The sequence below is a fragment of the Mirounga leonina genome, unplaced genomic scaffold (assembly GCF_011800145.1).
Source record: "Mirounga leonina isolate KUSES-001 unplaced genomic scaffold, KU_Mleo_1.0 Mir_101664, whole genome shotgun sequence".
NCBI lineage: Eukaryota > Metazoa > Chordata > Mammalia > Carnivora > Phocidae > Mirounga > Mirounga leonina.
In genome coordinates this window covers 2170722-2187547 of record NW_023270175.1, presented here as the reverse complement: position 1 = coordinate 2187547, position 16826 = coordinate 2170722, and the positions used below count along the sequence as shown (strand labels likewise).

Genomic DNA, 16826 nt, shown 5'->3' with positions numbered 1-16826 from the left:
GAAAGGGGAACCCTCCTGCACTGTTGGTGGGAATGCAAACTGGCGCAGCCACTGTGGAAAACAGTATGGAGGTTCCTCAAAAGTTAAAACCAGAACTACCCTATGATTCAGCAATTGCACTACTAGGTATTTATCCAAAGAATACAAAAATACTAATTCAAAGGGATACATGCACCCTGATGTTTATAGTATTTTATCTATATTATCTATAGTAGCCAGATTATGGAAAGAGCCCAAATGTCCATAGAATGATGAGTGGATAAAGAAAATGTAAAATATATATATATATATAAAATGGAATATTACTGAGCCATAAAAAAGAATGAAATCTTGCCATTGGCAACAACATGGATGGAACTAGAGGGTATTATGCTAAGCAAAATAAGTCAGTGAGAGAAAGACAAATACCATATGACTTCTCTCATATGTGGAATTTAAGAATAAAACAAATGAGCCCAGGGAAAAAAAGACAGAGACAAACCAAGAAAGAGATTCTTAATTATAGAGAACTGATGGTTCGTGAAACAGGTGATGGGGATTAAGGAGTACATTTCTCGTGATGAGCAATGGATATTGTTTGTAAGGTTGAATCACTAAATTGTAACTGAAACTAATTTACACTGTATGTTAACTAACTGGAATTTAAATAAAAAGTTAAAAAAAGAATGCCTTTTTGAAGGATAGTTTGATTTCATTTACATTAATAGATATAAAACAAAAATAAGAAATATACTCTACTCTGAAGGTAAAGGTAAAATATTATACAATACACTTTTGGGTACTATAAATTTTTGACTAAAAATTACAAAAAATATATGAATTTTAAAATGTTAGTTTTCCTAACTAGGTAATTTTGGGTTATTCCAATAGATACAAACATTGGACTCTACAGTTCTTTCAGCTTTCAGAGACAGATCAACATGTAAGAACTGAATTGGCATATATGCTCTTAAAATACATTCAAACACTTGAAAATATTAGGTAGAGGTATATATATATATATATATATATATATATATGGAGAGAGAGGAATTATATATAGAATTACATACTTATACACATATACATATATGTATACATATACATGTATATATGTATAACTATATATACACACATACATATAAATATATATAAAAATTTAAGAAAAGTTTCAAAGTTCATGCAGTTACTACTTTGGAGTTAAGGAGCTAACCTGGAGGACCTGGATAGGGATCAAAGTTCACCAAGGCCCAATGTCATCATTAACAAAAAGGAAAAATATCAAAATTGTTAGCAATATCAAGAAACTAAAGCATTACACTAACTTCTTTCAAGTTAAACTTTAATTCAATAAAAGAATACTCTGGAAGTTCATATTCATGCACCTGTAGATAAACCAAATTATTACCACTTAGCATCAGCACTAAAACAAAGACAGCACATGTGACATATTTTGAAGGACAAAAAAAACATTTTTATAATAATCGTTACCATGAGCTCAAAAACAACTAATTCTAAGATCAATTGGGTTTAAAACTCCATTTTAATTTGCAGTTTATGAATAAACTGAGATGTCGCAAACTACTCATGAGGAAGGTGTTCTTCTTCCTACTATTTAGAAACAGTAATTTTTAAAAGCACCTTTGTGACTAATGTCTTTATGTTGACACATTTCACAAAAATGTTCCACAGTGAGCTCCATTACCAGTAAAAAACAAATAATCAGAGTGCTGATTAAAACATAAAAAATGATAATAGTTTGGTTTATTTTGTAATTATTGCATGCATAACCAAGCAAGACATTGGTGTCAATTCTTCACATGCAAGAGTTAATATGGCTGAGGTGATTTTCACTGGTTTTCTTCAATAGTAAAACAAGGTAAAACTCTGAACACCCTCTATAAACAGTCAAGTCAGATCAGATAAAATCTGGTTTTGAAATGATCCTCTGGACAAAGTATGTGATCCCATTTGATTCATGTTTTCAGAGCATATCTTATTAAAATTAACTCCAATCACTTCAGAGTTTATGGTAATTTAAATGGAGATTTTTATTTTTAAATACATTTAAAAAATGAGTCAGACTTTCAAAGGCTAAAAGGACAACTGTTTTGTTTCTTTAACCTTAGATTTCTCTTATTATTTTAAATCAATGAAGGCCAAGTTTTTAATTTCTCAAAATATAAAAACTGAATATTAAGTCCCAAAAATCTGTTAATAATCTGTCACCAGTGGTTGGGCTCAGCAACATTAATCCCAGATGAAAACAAGCATTTCCAAACAGCAAAATGAAGTGACACAGCACATACACAAAATGAAAAGCGAACATTGGATGCAAAATTGAGACTACAAGAGCAGTTAACACAAGACAAATGAGGTATAGACATGAAGCTGGTATGAAGAGATCGCTATTCAATTTAATCATGCTGTGATGTTGAAGATAAATTTGATTGCCTAGTTCCTAGAGAAGATAAAAAATTTTTTATTGTGCTTGGTGACATTTGCTGATCATATGAGAGAACCATAGCAACACTTTGGTATGGACCACAAGCATCTATGGGGTGATCACTAAAATGATTTCTGTGATGACATGCTGAGAAGCTCACATTAAAAATGCAGATGGCATTTTGCTGCCAGGTTATCAGTATAGTTTTATGTTTTTATTAAAGACTAATAAATCCACTATTTCCTTTTTTCCTCCAAGTTGGTTTGTTTTAGTTCAACTTTAAGTAAATGATGAAAGGCGTTACTGAAAAGAATTATTAGATGCCACAGAAATGGATGGAGCTAGGTATAAACCAAGCTATTTACTTGTAAGAAGTTCTTACAGTCTTAAGTCCTAAAAACTGAATAACCTGCCAGCAAAATGAAATAAATTAATGAATAAACAGACTATTCCCCTACCACTCATGTACATACCTGGTCTCCCAGGAGGACCCTGGGGCCCAGGGTTGCCTTTAGGGCCTTCCAGAGCTGGACCCGGAGAACCAGGAGGGCCTGGGGGACCCTGCACACCAGGGAAACCCTGAAAGCCTGGTTCTCCCTTTGGACCAGGAAGGCCAGGGTTTCCTGGAATGCCAGGTAATCCTCCATCACCCTTTTGACCTATGAAAGCAAAGTGACAGTAGGAAACAAATTAGATACTGCCTGTATTAGGCTTGCCTATAAGGCTAAATGTATTCATTCTTATTAGAACAAGTGATGGGATTTGCTAGGATCATTTCTATCTCCCACCAAATTCCTCACCCGTCCAAAAAACCCATTCGTTTTATGAAATATATTCAACTGCTTACAGAAATATTTATTAGAGTATGTATAGAAATATAAAAACAATAATAGCTTGGATCCTGAAAGATACCCTTTGTATTAGGACACAGAGCAAAGATCACATGATCAGTAGCTGTGAGAAAATAAAAATCGAAAAAATAGAAAGGCTTAAAGTATTGGCATGAACAGGTTAGAGATGGCTGGGGGAAATTCCTTGAAGAAATATTTTGAGGCTAATTTTGAGACTAATGAAGATATGGATCTTCAGTGGTTGCTGTATGTCCCTGAAGACAATTCTATTCAAGATTTAGAATCCCAACCCAGACAAACTATTCTCAACATTTTTTTTCTACACCACCAACATACCTGAAAGCGATGTAACAGTGGCACATTAAAGTAATAATTTTGACATTGGGATCATGGGAAGGATATAGGAATTTCTAGGAGATATGTCTGTAGTTTGAAAAAAACTTCCATAGAATAGCTAATGGTCACTTCAAAACATAAACAGGCACATCTGTACACACAATCAGTCATTCAATTAATGCTTTGGTGCTTACAATGAAAAGTAAGAACAAGTGAGGGCACGTAGATGTATATGAGCACATACCCACCCAAAACGCAAGATGCATATTAATATGAAGTTTTCCATTTTTGTTATTGGTACATGTTTCTAAAAAGTTTCCTTATATTACTTTGGTTTTGTTTCCATAGGGAGAAAAGAGGATTTTTTTTCCAGCTGAAAGACTTTAAAAAATTTAGTGAAATCTACCTCTTTCTACAATTTTGCTTTCTTTATCATTTCCTCAGCAGTTACTTATGAAATTAACAAAGGGATATTTATATGTAAATTTCCTTAAGAATGCATTTTTATGTAGCACAACTCTTTCTACTAAATTGTTAATTAAGAACTGCTTTAAGATATAACTTTAGCTTTTGAGTTTTCTGGGGTTGTATGTGCATTTTATAACAGTAAGTGGTGAAGATGGAAAAATAAATGTACTGGAGCACATTCTCTTTATATGGACTGATCTAGTATGTTTTATGAAAGTTTACCAGAAAGTCCTGGGAGTCCAGGGGGTCCTGGGATTCCAAAGCCCGGCTGACCTGTCAGAGCATAAATCCAAACTCTCAAATAGATAATAATAAATGAAACAAGGACAAATTATTTTGGCTCATTCAGTTTTTTACTGAGTGCTACTATGTTATATGAAACATGCAGAAGATTTGTTTTCAACATGGAACCACAATTCAAACATGAGAAAACTATAAAGACATATTCTACTTGTGATAAGTGTTAAATATATCTTTATATACATATAGATCTATAAATGGAATATAGATTGCATAGTGAAACAAGGTCATCCAGAAAGGATAAAAAGAGCTGGGTAACTTCTTCACATGAAAAACTGGGCAAGAAAGGATATGGAGTTTTTTATAAGGAGGCAACCTGATTGATAAACGTGAAGTAATATTCTCAGTAGAGTGCAAGAAGGTACTTAGGAAGGGAAAAGTGTATAGCAGCTTAGAGGTTAAGAAAGAAGATATAATTTCATTGTGGATGAAAACGGGCAAAAGTTAAAGAAGACAAGAAAGAAATTAGAAAATTAGGAACAATGAAAAAATATAGCACCTGGTTCACCCTTCTGTCCAGCTGGTCCAGGAATACCATCTTGACCTGGGTTGCCTTTTTCACCTGGAGGCCCTGGTGGCCCAGGACGACCTCCACCACCTAAAGCACAGGGTACAGCAGGTTATACCTATCCTCCCAATTCCCTTTCCTTCCATATTCCCCATTCTCTCCATACTAGCTTCAAATAGTTCTATCCAAATGACACAAAGTACCTGAGACACCCCTTTAAATGACGAAATCTTGTGAAAAAGAAGCACAGAAGGAATAAAGGCTAATAAGGAAGAACTTTATCATTCACTCAGTATCCAAAAACTTCCAGTTTCTCATTTTAATCTAGCTTTAGAATATCAAGGAGGGTAAGGTGTGGGGGTGGAATGGGGTGCTATTATAGGCCTCATATGTGGGGCCAGAGAAGTGACTTGCTTTAGAACTCAGTAAACAACAGTGCTACACTTTGCCATTCCGAAAAATACCAGAGCTTCCACTAATTGTAGGATATTTGAAATAACTCTCCCTGGAAAGAGCCCCCCCAAATAAGGTTCCAAAGTAATAATTTTAAGTAACTTTTTTTTAAGAGTTGTTCATTTAAAAAAAAAAAAGTTGTTTCCTTTGTACCTAACAAGTAGAACTAAGTTTCTTTGTCTAAAAACTGTTCACAGCTCCCAGAAATTATTTGACTTTCCCAAAATGAATATGAGCTTTAGTTTTACAACTAATCCTTAGGTTTCATGCTTACCTACAGGACCAGGTTCTCCTGGAAGGCCAGGGTTCCCAGGAGGACCATTAATACCTTTTGCTCCAGGAAGTCCTGGGGTTCCTAGAATAAAGAATTCAATTTAGTAATAGAAGAAAAACTGCATTGCTTTAAGAGTTACAACTCAAACTTACAATTTATAGAGTTAGCACAGAAACAGTGAAGAATAGGGGGAAAAACAAGGAAGATGCTGGTATTTGCTCAATATTTTTTTTTTAAGATTTTATTTATTTATTTGAGAGAGAGAGTGAGAGAGAGAGAGAGCACAAGAGGGAGGAGCAGGAGAGGGAGAAGCAGACTCCCTGCTGAGCAGGGAGCCCGATGCGGGACTCGATCTCTGGACTCCAGGATCATGACCTGAGCCGAAGGCAGTCGCTTAACCAACTGAGCCACCCAGGCGCCCTTTGCTCAATATTTTTAAGAATAATTTTAAGTTTTAAAGTGATTTATCCAGAGGCTGGCATTATTATATATTCATAATAAAAATAATCACCAAAATATTACATTGGTAGAACTGGTAGGATTCCACTGTATGGATATACCAATTTTTTAATCCATTCATCTATTATCAGACATTTGGGTCATTGTCAGGTTTTAGGTATTATGAATATCTATTCAATTTACGGAAATCTGTTCTACTTCCAGTTTTTAGCTACTATGAGTAACACTGCTATGAATATTTCTGCACCAGTATTTTTGCGGATATATGTCTTAATTTATCTTGGATAAATACCTAGATAGGAATGGAACTGCTGAGTCAGAGTAGGCATATGGTGCATCTTATTAAAAAGAAAAAACCTGCCAAACTAATTGACACTCACAACAATGTTTCAGAATTCCAGTTGCTTCAGATCCTTGTACAACATATGGTGATATCAGTTGTTTTAATAATAACCATTCTGGTAGGAATGTAGTGCTACTTCATTGTGGTTTGAATTTGCATTTCTTTGATGGCTAATAATATTGATCACCTTTCCATGTGCTTATTGGCCATCCATATATCTTCTTTTGTGAAACGTCTGTTCATAGTTTTCCCCATTTAAAAAAAGTGGATTGTATATCTTGTTATTATTGAATTGTATAAGTTCTTTATATATCCCAGATATCAGTCATTTGTCAGATACATGTTTTGCAAGTCTGTGGCTTCTCTATTCATTTCCTTAATGATGTCTTTTGATGAGCAGAACAGAAGATCCCAGGTTCTTTAAAAGAAAAAAAACCAGTGTGGAGCAATTGAATATCTGTTTGAAAAAAAATGAACCTTGACCCCTACTTCACACCATAAAAATATTTTTATTCGAACAAATCATAAACCTAAATATAAAAGCTTAAACCTTAAACGTTACAGAAAAAATAGAAGGATACGTCCATAAACTTGAGTAGGCAAATATTTTATAATAGGACACAAAAAGCACTAACTATGAAAGATAATTAATAAACTGGACTTTACTAAAATTAACTTTTGAAAAAAAAATTAGCAACTTTTGTTCATCACACAACAGTATTAAGAAAACGTCATCATTGGGGCGCCTGGGTGGCTCAGTTGGTTAAGCGACTGCCTTCGGCTCAGGTCATGATCCTGGAGTCCCGGGATCGAGTCCCATATCGGGCTCCCTGCTCAGCAGGGGGTCTGCTTCTCCCTCTGCCCTCTTTCCTCTCATGCTCTCTGTCTCTCATTCTCTCTCTCTCAAATAAAAAAAAAAAGAAAGAAAATGTCATCACACAACAGCATTAGGAATGAAAGGCAAATTTGAGACAGAAAGAACATATTTGTAATACATGTATCTGACAAGGACTCATATCCAGAATATATAAAGAACTACTCTGAATCAGTAAGAAAAAAGGGTAAACAATCCAATAAATGTGAGCAAAACAACATGGAGCAGGCATTTCAAAAAGATGCTATCCAAAGGGCCAATAAGAATATGGAAAGGTGTTTAATATTGTTATTCATTTAAAAATGTAAATTAACACTTCAATGAGACACTTCTATGTACCCACCAGAACAGCTAAAATTATAAAGACTGACAATACCAAATGAGGTGAGGACATGGGCAACTGGACATTTCACAATACAAAGTACTAACCACAATATAATCATGACAAGCCACCAGTAGCCACCCAGGAACATTTCATAGATTGCATGTGAGACTGTAATTTATAAAACCACTTTGGAAAACTGGCACCATCTACTAAAGTTAAACGTATACCTACTCTATGATTCAGTAATTCTACTATCAAGTTATTGTCTAAGAGAAATGAGTATGTATGTCCACCAAAAGACATGTCAAAGAATGTTAATAGCATCTTTTTTTTAATAGTCTCAAACTGGAAACAACCCAGGAGTCCATCAACAGGTGAATGGGTTATTGATTATTATGTATTTCTTCAATGTACTATTACAGAGTAATTATAAAAAAAAAAAAAAACTACTGACACATGCAACAAGACAAATGAATCTTACAGGCATGAGTAAAAGAAGCCAGACAGAAGGATATATACTGTATGATTCCATTTATATGAATTTCAAAAACAGGTGAAATTACTTGATGGTAATAGTAGTGTTACCTTGGCGGGGGGTGGTTTCACTGTGAAGGGGCATGGGTAAAATTTTATGGGGCAAGGAAACTATTTTATATCTTGATATGTGTGGTGGGTACATGTATATATATATATACGGGTAAAAACTCATCTATAGTCTTGTACATTTTACTCTACATTATACTTCAATAAAACGTTAAGGAAAAGATAACCAAAGGCCCACTCTATCCATGCCACTGTGCGATCCAAAAGACAAACAAACGAACAAATTAAATACAAGCATAAACAGAGCAGATAGTATAACTGTAGTTCAGGCTACCTACTTGACTATAATGCTAAGTCCCTTTGCTTGCATGACTCAGTCCTTGTCATATAAAAGAACTGAACAGTTGTCCTACCAAAAGCCACCTAACTGTGTGCCTGAGCACAACTTTCTAAGAGAATCAGCAGCAGGCTAAGATCTGGTAGTGTATATTATCACCTACAAAAATAGTAAGGTCTCTTAATTGACTTGTGGCTAGCAGTCAAAGATTGAAAAATGCTCTACCAAACAGTTTTTGCCCAGAGGATATTGTCCTGCTGAGCTGGTAATACTCATTCTCATTTTATACAGAAAGAAATTTGGGCAAAGAAAAGTTAAAGAGCTGGTTCAAGATGATGTTGCTAGTCAGTATCTCATTGGGAAACAGAATAGCAGTCTGCCAAATAAGTTGCTCTGTGGTATGGGTTAGAGTTGATAGGAAGGAGAGAAGGAAGCATTTAAGAAAAGGAATATTACCAGGGAATCCAGGAAGGCCTGGCTGTCCTTTTGCTCCAGGGGTCCCTGGTAATCCAGGCAAACCAGTATCTCCCCTAGAACCTTTGATTCCAGGGTTTCCTGGGTATCCAGGCAGACCAGGTTCACCCTAAAACCACGAATAAGAAGATAAAACTGAGTCTCTACATGACTTAGATTGTATAACAACATAACATTATTTAAAGAGCTTTTATTATATGTCAGGCACTCTGCTAAGTGCTTTACATAATATGTTTTGTTTAATTACTTGTAGAAATTTAGCCTGAAAATGCTTTGTTTAATCATCACAACAGCTCTTTGAGTTAGGCTTTATCATCGCTATTTATAAATGAGAAAACTGAATCTTGGAGAACTCAAGTGCCTAATGGCTCTAGCAAGCAGCAGAATTAGAATTTGAACCAAGTCTGTCAGACTCCAGAGTTCATGCTATTTCTAAAATATGTAAATGTATTATCTCATTAATCCTTAACAATTTGGTAAGAAATACACTATCCCATTTTACAGTGTTGCAACTAATAAGTTGTGGGGTCTGCATTTGGATCCAGATAGTCTGATTTGAACCTGTAATTGTTATCCCTAGTATGCTACAATGAAATTCACTGCTTACAATAATTATGTCCAACAATAGTTACAGTAGGTTCTACTGCAAAAAGTAAATTTAATCTTAACATGAATAAGTCTAGCAATTCTTCAGTGAACATCTCAAATCCTATATCCTCCATGAAGCCTTCTAGGACAAAGAAAGCTTATGCTAAGAATGTAGGGAAGGTTCTTATTCTGTCAAATCAATAATGGTTTCACATATGCATGTCTTGATTCTTCAACTACACTGAACATTCCTTTGGAGTCAGGGACAATTCATATGTAACCACTTTTGCTCAGTGAACTTTTGCATTATGTTTCCTTCTAATAGAGCCTTAGAATTCATACCCACTTTCACAAGTTAAAACAAGTTTTCCCCGATAACAATGAGAACATGCTGTAACTCTAAATCTACCAGTGTCCACTGCTTTGCTCATGAGGATCATGACCTCTCCAACAAAGTGTCACTGTTCAACATCATCTACTGAATACCTCCTTCTCCATTTAGTGCTTGTGCTTGTCTAGGTGAATAAGATCATCTATTTGTGACTCAAATGATTCTGCATTATGGCAAAAGCCTTTTTAACTAATTCCTTTTCTCCTTACATCCCATTGGGCTGGGAATATATGTATTTTGGTCTGAACCCTTATAAATCAAACATCTAGCACATTTTTTAAATTTTATTATGTTATGTTAATCATCATACATTACATCATTAGTTTTTGATGTAGTGTTCCACGATTCATTGTTTGCATATAACATCTAGCACATTTTTACACACATAATAGGTATACAATTAAATTCTGGATTGAACTGGTTCCACCTTAGATATTTACACAGAAAAGCTTTGAATAAACTATCATAATTCTTCTTGTTATTCATGAACCAATGACATTTATATATCAAAATGAAAAACAAGAAGAAAATTCCAATAGTCTGCTAATGGTAAACTTGAAAGGCAATAAACAAGCTCCTGGTGATTTATGTTAAGTTCTACAAACAACCCAAATCTCTTAATTTCAACTAGCACTTGGTTCCCCACTACAGTTCTCACCACTCTACGGCCCTATTCTAAATTGTATAAAGAAAGTAAATATTTCACCAGGGCTTCTGAAAAGGACTACAATTTGCTAGTTTAAGTTTTATCTAAGTTTTTATCATTCATACACTTTCAGAGAAAGCAATGAGCTTCCAAAAAGGTAAGCAAGAAGAAATAAAAAATAAGGAGAGTTTACTCAGAACATCAACAAACTGGCCAGAAATCTTGTAAATCACTCTGAGAAAGGAAAATTCTATTTACAAAGCAAAAGCTTGATAGGACTTGAATAGACTTAAGCCACAAATATCTACATTTGTTCAAATGTTAACCTTTGATATAATTCTTTTTTTATTAAGATAAAATTGACATATAACATTAGTTTCAGGTATACAACACAATTTTATATTTATATATATTGTAAAATGATCACTACAATAAATCTATTTAACATCCATCACCATACATAGTTATAAAATTTTTGGTTCTTGTGATAAAAACTTTTTTTTTTACTCTCTTAGCAACTTTCAATATACAATACGGTATTAACTATAGTCACTATGCTGTACATTACATCCAATGACTTATTTAGTTTATAGCTAAGTCTGTACTTTTTAACCCTCTTCACCCATTTCACCCACCCTCCAATATTCCACCCCCATATCTGGCAACCACAACTTTGTTCTCTGTATCTATTAGCTCATTCTTTAAAAATTTTTGTCTACTTATTTATTTTTAGATTCCACATATAAATTAGATCATATGGTATTGGTCTTTCTCTAACTTATTTCACTTAGCATCATACCCTCAAGGTCCATCCATGTTGTCACAAATGGTGAGATTTCATTCTTTTATATGGCTCAGTAAAACCCCCTTGTATATATATCCCACATTTTCTTTATCCATTCATATACCAATGGACACTTAAGTTGCTTCCACATCTTGACTACTGTAAATATAGTACAATGTATATGGGGATGTGTATATCTTTTCAAGTTAGTGTTCTCATTTTCTTTAGATAAATATCCAGAAGTTGAATTGATGATCATATGATAGTTCTTTTTTAATTTTTTTGAGGATCCTCCATGCTATTTTTCATAGTGGTTGTACTAATTTACATTCTCACCAACAGTACACAAGACTTCCCATTTCTCACCATCTTTGCCAACACTTGCTAAAACTTGTCTTTTTGATAATAGCCATTTTAACAGGTGTGAAGTGATATCTCATTGTGGTTTTGATTTGCATTTCCCTGATGATTAGTCATGTCAAATACCTGTTGGCCCTTTTCATGTACCTGTTGGCCCTTAGTATGCATTCTTTGGAAAAATGTCTATTCAGTTTCTCTACCCATTTTTAATTGGATTCTTTGTTTCATTTTTAATGACTGTATGAGTTCTTTGCATATTTTGGATATTAACTCCTTATTGACATATGATTTGCAAATATTTTCTCCCATTCAGTAGGTTGCCTTTTCACTTGGCAACTTCCCTGGCTGTGCAGATTAGTTTGATATAGCCAAACTTGTTTATTATGCTTTTATTGCCTTTGTTCCTAGAGACACATCCAGAAAAACACTGCCAAGACCAATGTCAAGGAGCTTACTGCCTGTTTTCTTCTAGGAGTTTTATGGTTTCAGGTCTTACATTTAAATCTTTAATCCATTTTGAGTTCATTTTTGTGTATAGTATAAGATAGTAGTCTAGTTTCATTCTTTGCCTGTGGCTGTAACTTTTCCCAACACCATTTATTAAAGCAACTGTGCTTTCCCCATTGTATATTCTTGCTTCCTTTGTCATAAACTGACTATATTTGTGTGGGTTTATTTCTGGGCTCTCTGTTCTATTGCATTGATCTGTGTGTTTGTTTTAATGCCAATACCATATTATTTTGATTACTATAGATAGTTGTGTAATATAGTTTGAAATTAGGGAGTATGATACCTCCAGCGTTGTTGTTCTTTCTCAAGATTGCTTTGGCTAGGGGTGCCTGGGTGGCTCAGTCATTAAGCGTCTGCCTTCAGCGCAGGTCATGATCCCAGGGTCCTGGGATTGAGCCCTGCATCCAGCTCCCTTCTCTGCGGGAAGTCTGCTTCTCCTCTCCCACTCCCCCTGCTTGTGTTCCCTCTCTGTGTCTCTGTCAAATAAATAAAATCTTAAAAGAAAAAAAAAAAGATTGCTTTGGCTATTCAGAATCTTTTGTGGTTCCATACAAATTTTAGGATTATTTCTTCTATTTCTTTGAAAAATAGCATTGGGATTTTGATGAGGATTGCAGTGAATCAGTATATTGCTTTGGGTAATATGGACATTTTAACAATATTAATTCTTCCAATCCATGAGCATAGAATAATTTCACATTTATTTGTATCTTCAATCTCTTTCATCAATGACATAGTTTTCAGAGTATAGGTCTTCCATCTCCTCAGTTAAATTTATTCCTAAGTATTTTATTCATTTTGATGCAATTATAAATGGGAGTGTTTCCTTAAATTCTCTTTCTGATAGTTGGTTGTTAGTATATAGATATGCAACAGATTTCTGCATGTTGACTATGTACCCAGTGACTTTACTGAATTTACTAGCTCTAACAGTTTTTGGTGGAGTCTTTAGGGTTTTTTTAATAAATATAAAGTATAAATATACATACACACATATACATTTATTTTTCTGCAAATAGTGACAGTTTTTACTCCTTCTTTTGCAATTTGGATGCCTTTCATTTCTTTTTCTTGCCTAATTGCTCTGGCTAGGATTTCCAATGCTATGTTGAATAAAAGTGGCAAAAGTGGGCATCCTTGTTTTGTTTCTAATCTTAGAGGAAGAACTTTCAGCTTTTCACAACTGAGTATGATGTTAGCTGTGGGCTTCTCATGTATGACCTTTATTATGTTGCAATACATTCCCTCTATATACCCACTTTGTTGAGAGTTTTTATCATAAATGGATGTTGAATTATGTCAAATACCTTTTCTGCATCTATTGAAATGATCATATGATTTTTATGCTTTATTTTATTAATGTGATGTATCATATTGATTGATTTGTAGATGTAAACCTCATCTGTGCATCTCTGGAATAAATTTCACTTGATTGTGGTATATGATCCTTTTAATTGTTGTATTGTTTAATTTGGTTTGCTAATATTTTGTTGAGCATTTCAGCATCTATGTTCATCAGGGATACCGGCCTGTAATTTTCTTTTTTTTGTGGTGTCCTTGACTGGTTTTGGTATCAGTGTAATGCTGGCCTCATAAAATGAGTTCAAAAGTGTTCTCTCTTCTTCAATTTTTTGGAAAAGTTTGAGAAAGATACATATTAAATCTTTAAATGCTTGGTAGAATTCACCAGTGAAGTTGTGTAGTTCTGGATTTCTGTTTATTTGGAGGTTTTCTGGATTACTGATTCAATCTGTTTACTAGTAATTGGTCTATTCAGATTTTCTATTCCTTCATGATTCAATCTTGGAAGATTGTATGTTTATTGGAATCTATTCATTGCTTCTAGGCTCTCCCAATTTGTTGGCATATAATTATTTGTAATAGTCTTATGATCTTTTGTATATCTGTGGTGTCAGTTGTAAATCCTTCTCTTTCATTTCTGATTTAATTTAATTTTTTATTTGAGCCCCCTCTTGGTGAGTCTAGCTAAAGGTTTGTCAATTTTGCTTATCCTTTCAAAGAACCAGCTCTATTTTTAGTCTCTATTTTATTTATTTCTACTCTGACCTTTTTTTATTTCCTTCCTTCTACTAACTTTGGGCTTCATTTGTTTTTCTTCTTGCTGTTCCTTTAGATGTAAATTTAGTTTGAGATTTTTCTTGTTCCTTGAGGTAGGCCTGTATCACTATGAACTTCCCTTTTAGAGCAGCTTTTGCTTCACACCATAGATTTTTGAAAGTTGTATTTCTGTTTTCATTCTTCTCAAGGTATTCTTTCTATTTCTCCTTTGATTTCTTCTTTGGCTCACTGGTTGTTCAGTAGCATGTTGTTTAATCTTTATCCATTGATGTAAGTGGGATATTAAAGTCCCCTACTATTAACTGTATTGCTGTCAATTTTTCCCTTTAGGTTTGTTAATATTTATTTATTTAGGTGCTTCTATGTTGGGTGCATTAATATTTACAAATGTTATACCCTCTTATTAGATTGATCCCTTTATCATATGTAATTCCCCTGTCTTTTAATACTGTCTTTGTTTAAAAGTCTATTTTGTGTGATACAGTTTTTTTTTTGGTTTCCATTTGTGTGGAATATCTTTTTCCAGCCCTTTACTTTCAGTCTGGGTGTGTCCTTATACTTCAAGTGAGTTTCTTGTAGGTAGCCTATTAACTGGGTCTTTTTAAAAATCCAGTCAGTCATGCAATGTCTTTTGACTGAAGAATTTAGTCCATTCACACTTAAAGTAATTATTGATAGGTATGTACCTACTGTCATCTTGTTAATTGTTTTCTGGCTGTTTTGTAGTTCCTCTCTGTTGTTTCTTCTTCTTTTGCTCTCTTATGTTGTGGTTTGATGACTTTCTTTAATGCTATTATATTTTCTTATTATCTTTTGTGGATCTATTATAGGTTTTTGCTTTGTGGTTACCAAAAGGCTCACAGATAACAGCCTAGATTAAAATCTTTTTTAAGTTGATAGTAACTTGAGTCTGAACACATTTGAAAACTACATTTTTACTCCTCCCTCATTTTATGTCTTTGATGTCACATTTTACATCTTCTCATTTTGTGCATCCCTTAACTTATTATTGTACTTAGAGTTACTTCTACTTTACTTTTGTCTTTTAACCTTCATACTAGATCTGTAAGTGATTAATCCACTACTTTTACTATAGATTTACTTTTACCTTTGAGATTTATACATTCATATGTTTTCTTGTCACTAATTAATGCACTTCCTTTTCAGCTTAAAGAAGTCTCTTTTTAATATTTCCTGTAAGGCCAGTTTAGTGGTGATGAGCTCTTTTAGCTTTTGATTGTCTGGAAAAGTCTTTATCTGTCTGTCAACTCTGAATGATAACCTTGCTGGGGAGGGTATTCTTGTTTGGAAGTTTCTTCCTTTCAGGATTTTGGATATATTGTCCCATTCCCTTCTGGCCTACAAAATTTCTGCTGAAAAATCTGCTTATAGTCTTATTGGGGTTCCCTTGTACATAACACGGGGTTTTCCTCTTGCTGCTTTTAAGATTCTCTCTTTAACTTTTAACAGCTTACTTATAATGTGTCTTAGTGTTGATCTTTTTGGGTTCATCTTATTTGGGTCTCTATGGTCTTTCTTGATCTGAATGTTTTCTTCCTCAGATTAGAGAGGTTTTCAGCCATTATTTCTTTAAATAAGTTTCCTTCTCCTTTATCTCTTCTCTTTCGGGGACCCCCTATAATGCAAATGTTATTGAGATTTATGTTGCCTCATAGGTCCCTTAAGCTATCTTTACTTTTGAAGGTTTTTTTTTCCTTTTTGATGTTCTGTTTGGGTGAGTTTCACACTTACCTCCTAGATCACTTTCTTCTGCTTCATGTAGTCTCCTTTTCAACCCCTCCTGTGTACTTTTCAATTCAGTTATTGTATTCTTCAGCAAAACAGCTACTTACCCCAGTCTTGAAGGAGTAGCCTTGTGTAAAAGATACAATTTATCCATCAACCTTAGACCTAAGTTCCTTGTTGTCTCTCAAATCTTTGTAATTGTCTAAGCAGCCTAATTTATTCTTGATATGTCTCAGTTGTTGAGGGTGTGCCAAGACCTGTCAGTGTTCTAAAGGGAGGAATCTCTGTCAGTACCTAGTTTCAGGCTGATTGGAAGCCAGATCCTGAGGTAGCAGTTTAAAAGTATGCAAATATATATAGTCCTGTGGTGCCACAATAGTAAACCTTGCTGGCCTGCAGACTAGGTGGATCTGGAGGTGTTGAAAAGCTCAGGGCTTCAGACAAATGTACCAAATCCTTTCTGGGAGGTACCAGCAAGCTGTAGCAAGGCTGAGGAAGAATGCAAAGATGGCATACTCCAGCCTACATTCCCTGAGAGCACTCCTGTAGCCTCTAGATCTTTGCCAAACTTTTAAGTCTGCCCTTCAGGCAGAAGCTCCAAGACAAGTAATAGGCCTTTTTCGCAGACAGACTGGGGATTTGTTTCAGTATGTTGTCTGTGTAGTGGTCTGGGGCGGGGGTGGTAGCATGCCAAGAACTGTCTCTCTGATTGTTACAGTCTTGTGGGATTTAGGAATGCCAGCCCCCTGGCC

The 16826-nt window shown here is 34.5% G+C and overlaps 1 protein-coding gene across 2 annotated transcripts in view; it reads right to left on the bottom strand.

Annotated features, from left to right (window-relative positions):
- The window catches only part of COL4A5 (collagen type IV alpha 5 chain), a 224292-nt gene that overhangs the window by 24344 nt on the left and 183122 nt on the right, over window positions 1-16826 (bottom strand). Inside the window, exons 37-42 of one of the 2 annotated variants that reach the window (XM_035006996.1) lie at window positions 8953-9079; window positions 5616-5696; window positions 4880-4978; window positions 4303-4353; window positions 2899-3084; window positions 1193-1201 (exon numbers count right to left, since the gene is read on the bottom strand). In XM_035006996.1, the coding sequence (XP_034862887.1) occupies window positions 1193-1201; window positions 2899-3084; window positions 4303-4353; window positions 4880-4978; window positions 5616-5696; window positions 8953-9079 (553 nt within the window). The remainder of the gene's footprint in view (window positions 1-1192; window positions 1202-2898; window positions 3085-4302; window positions 4354-4879; window positions 4979-5615; window positions 5697-8952; window positions 9080-16826) is intronic. The other variant, XM_035007003.1, reaches the window with a different exon arrangement.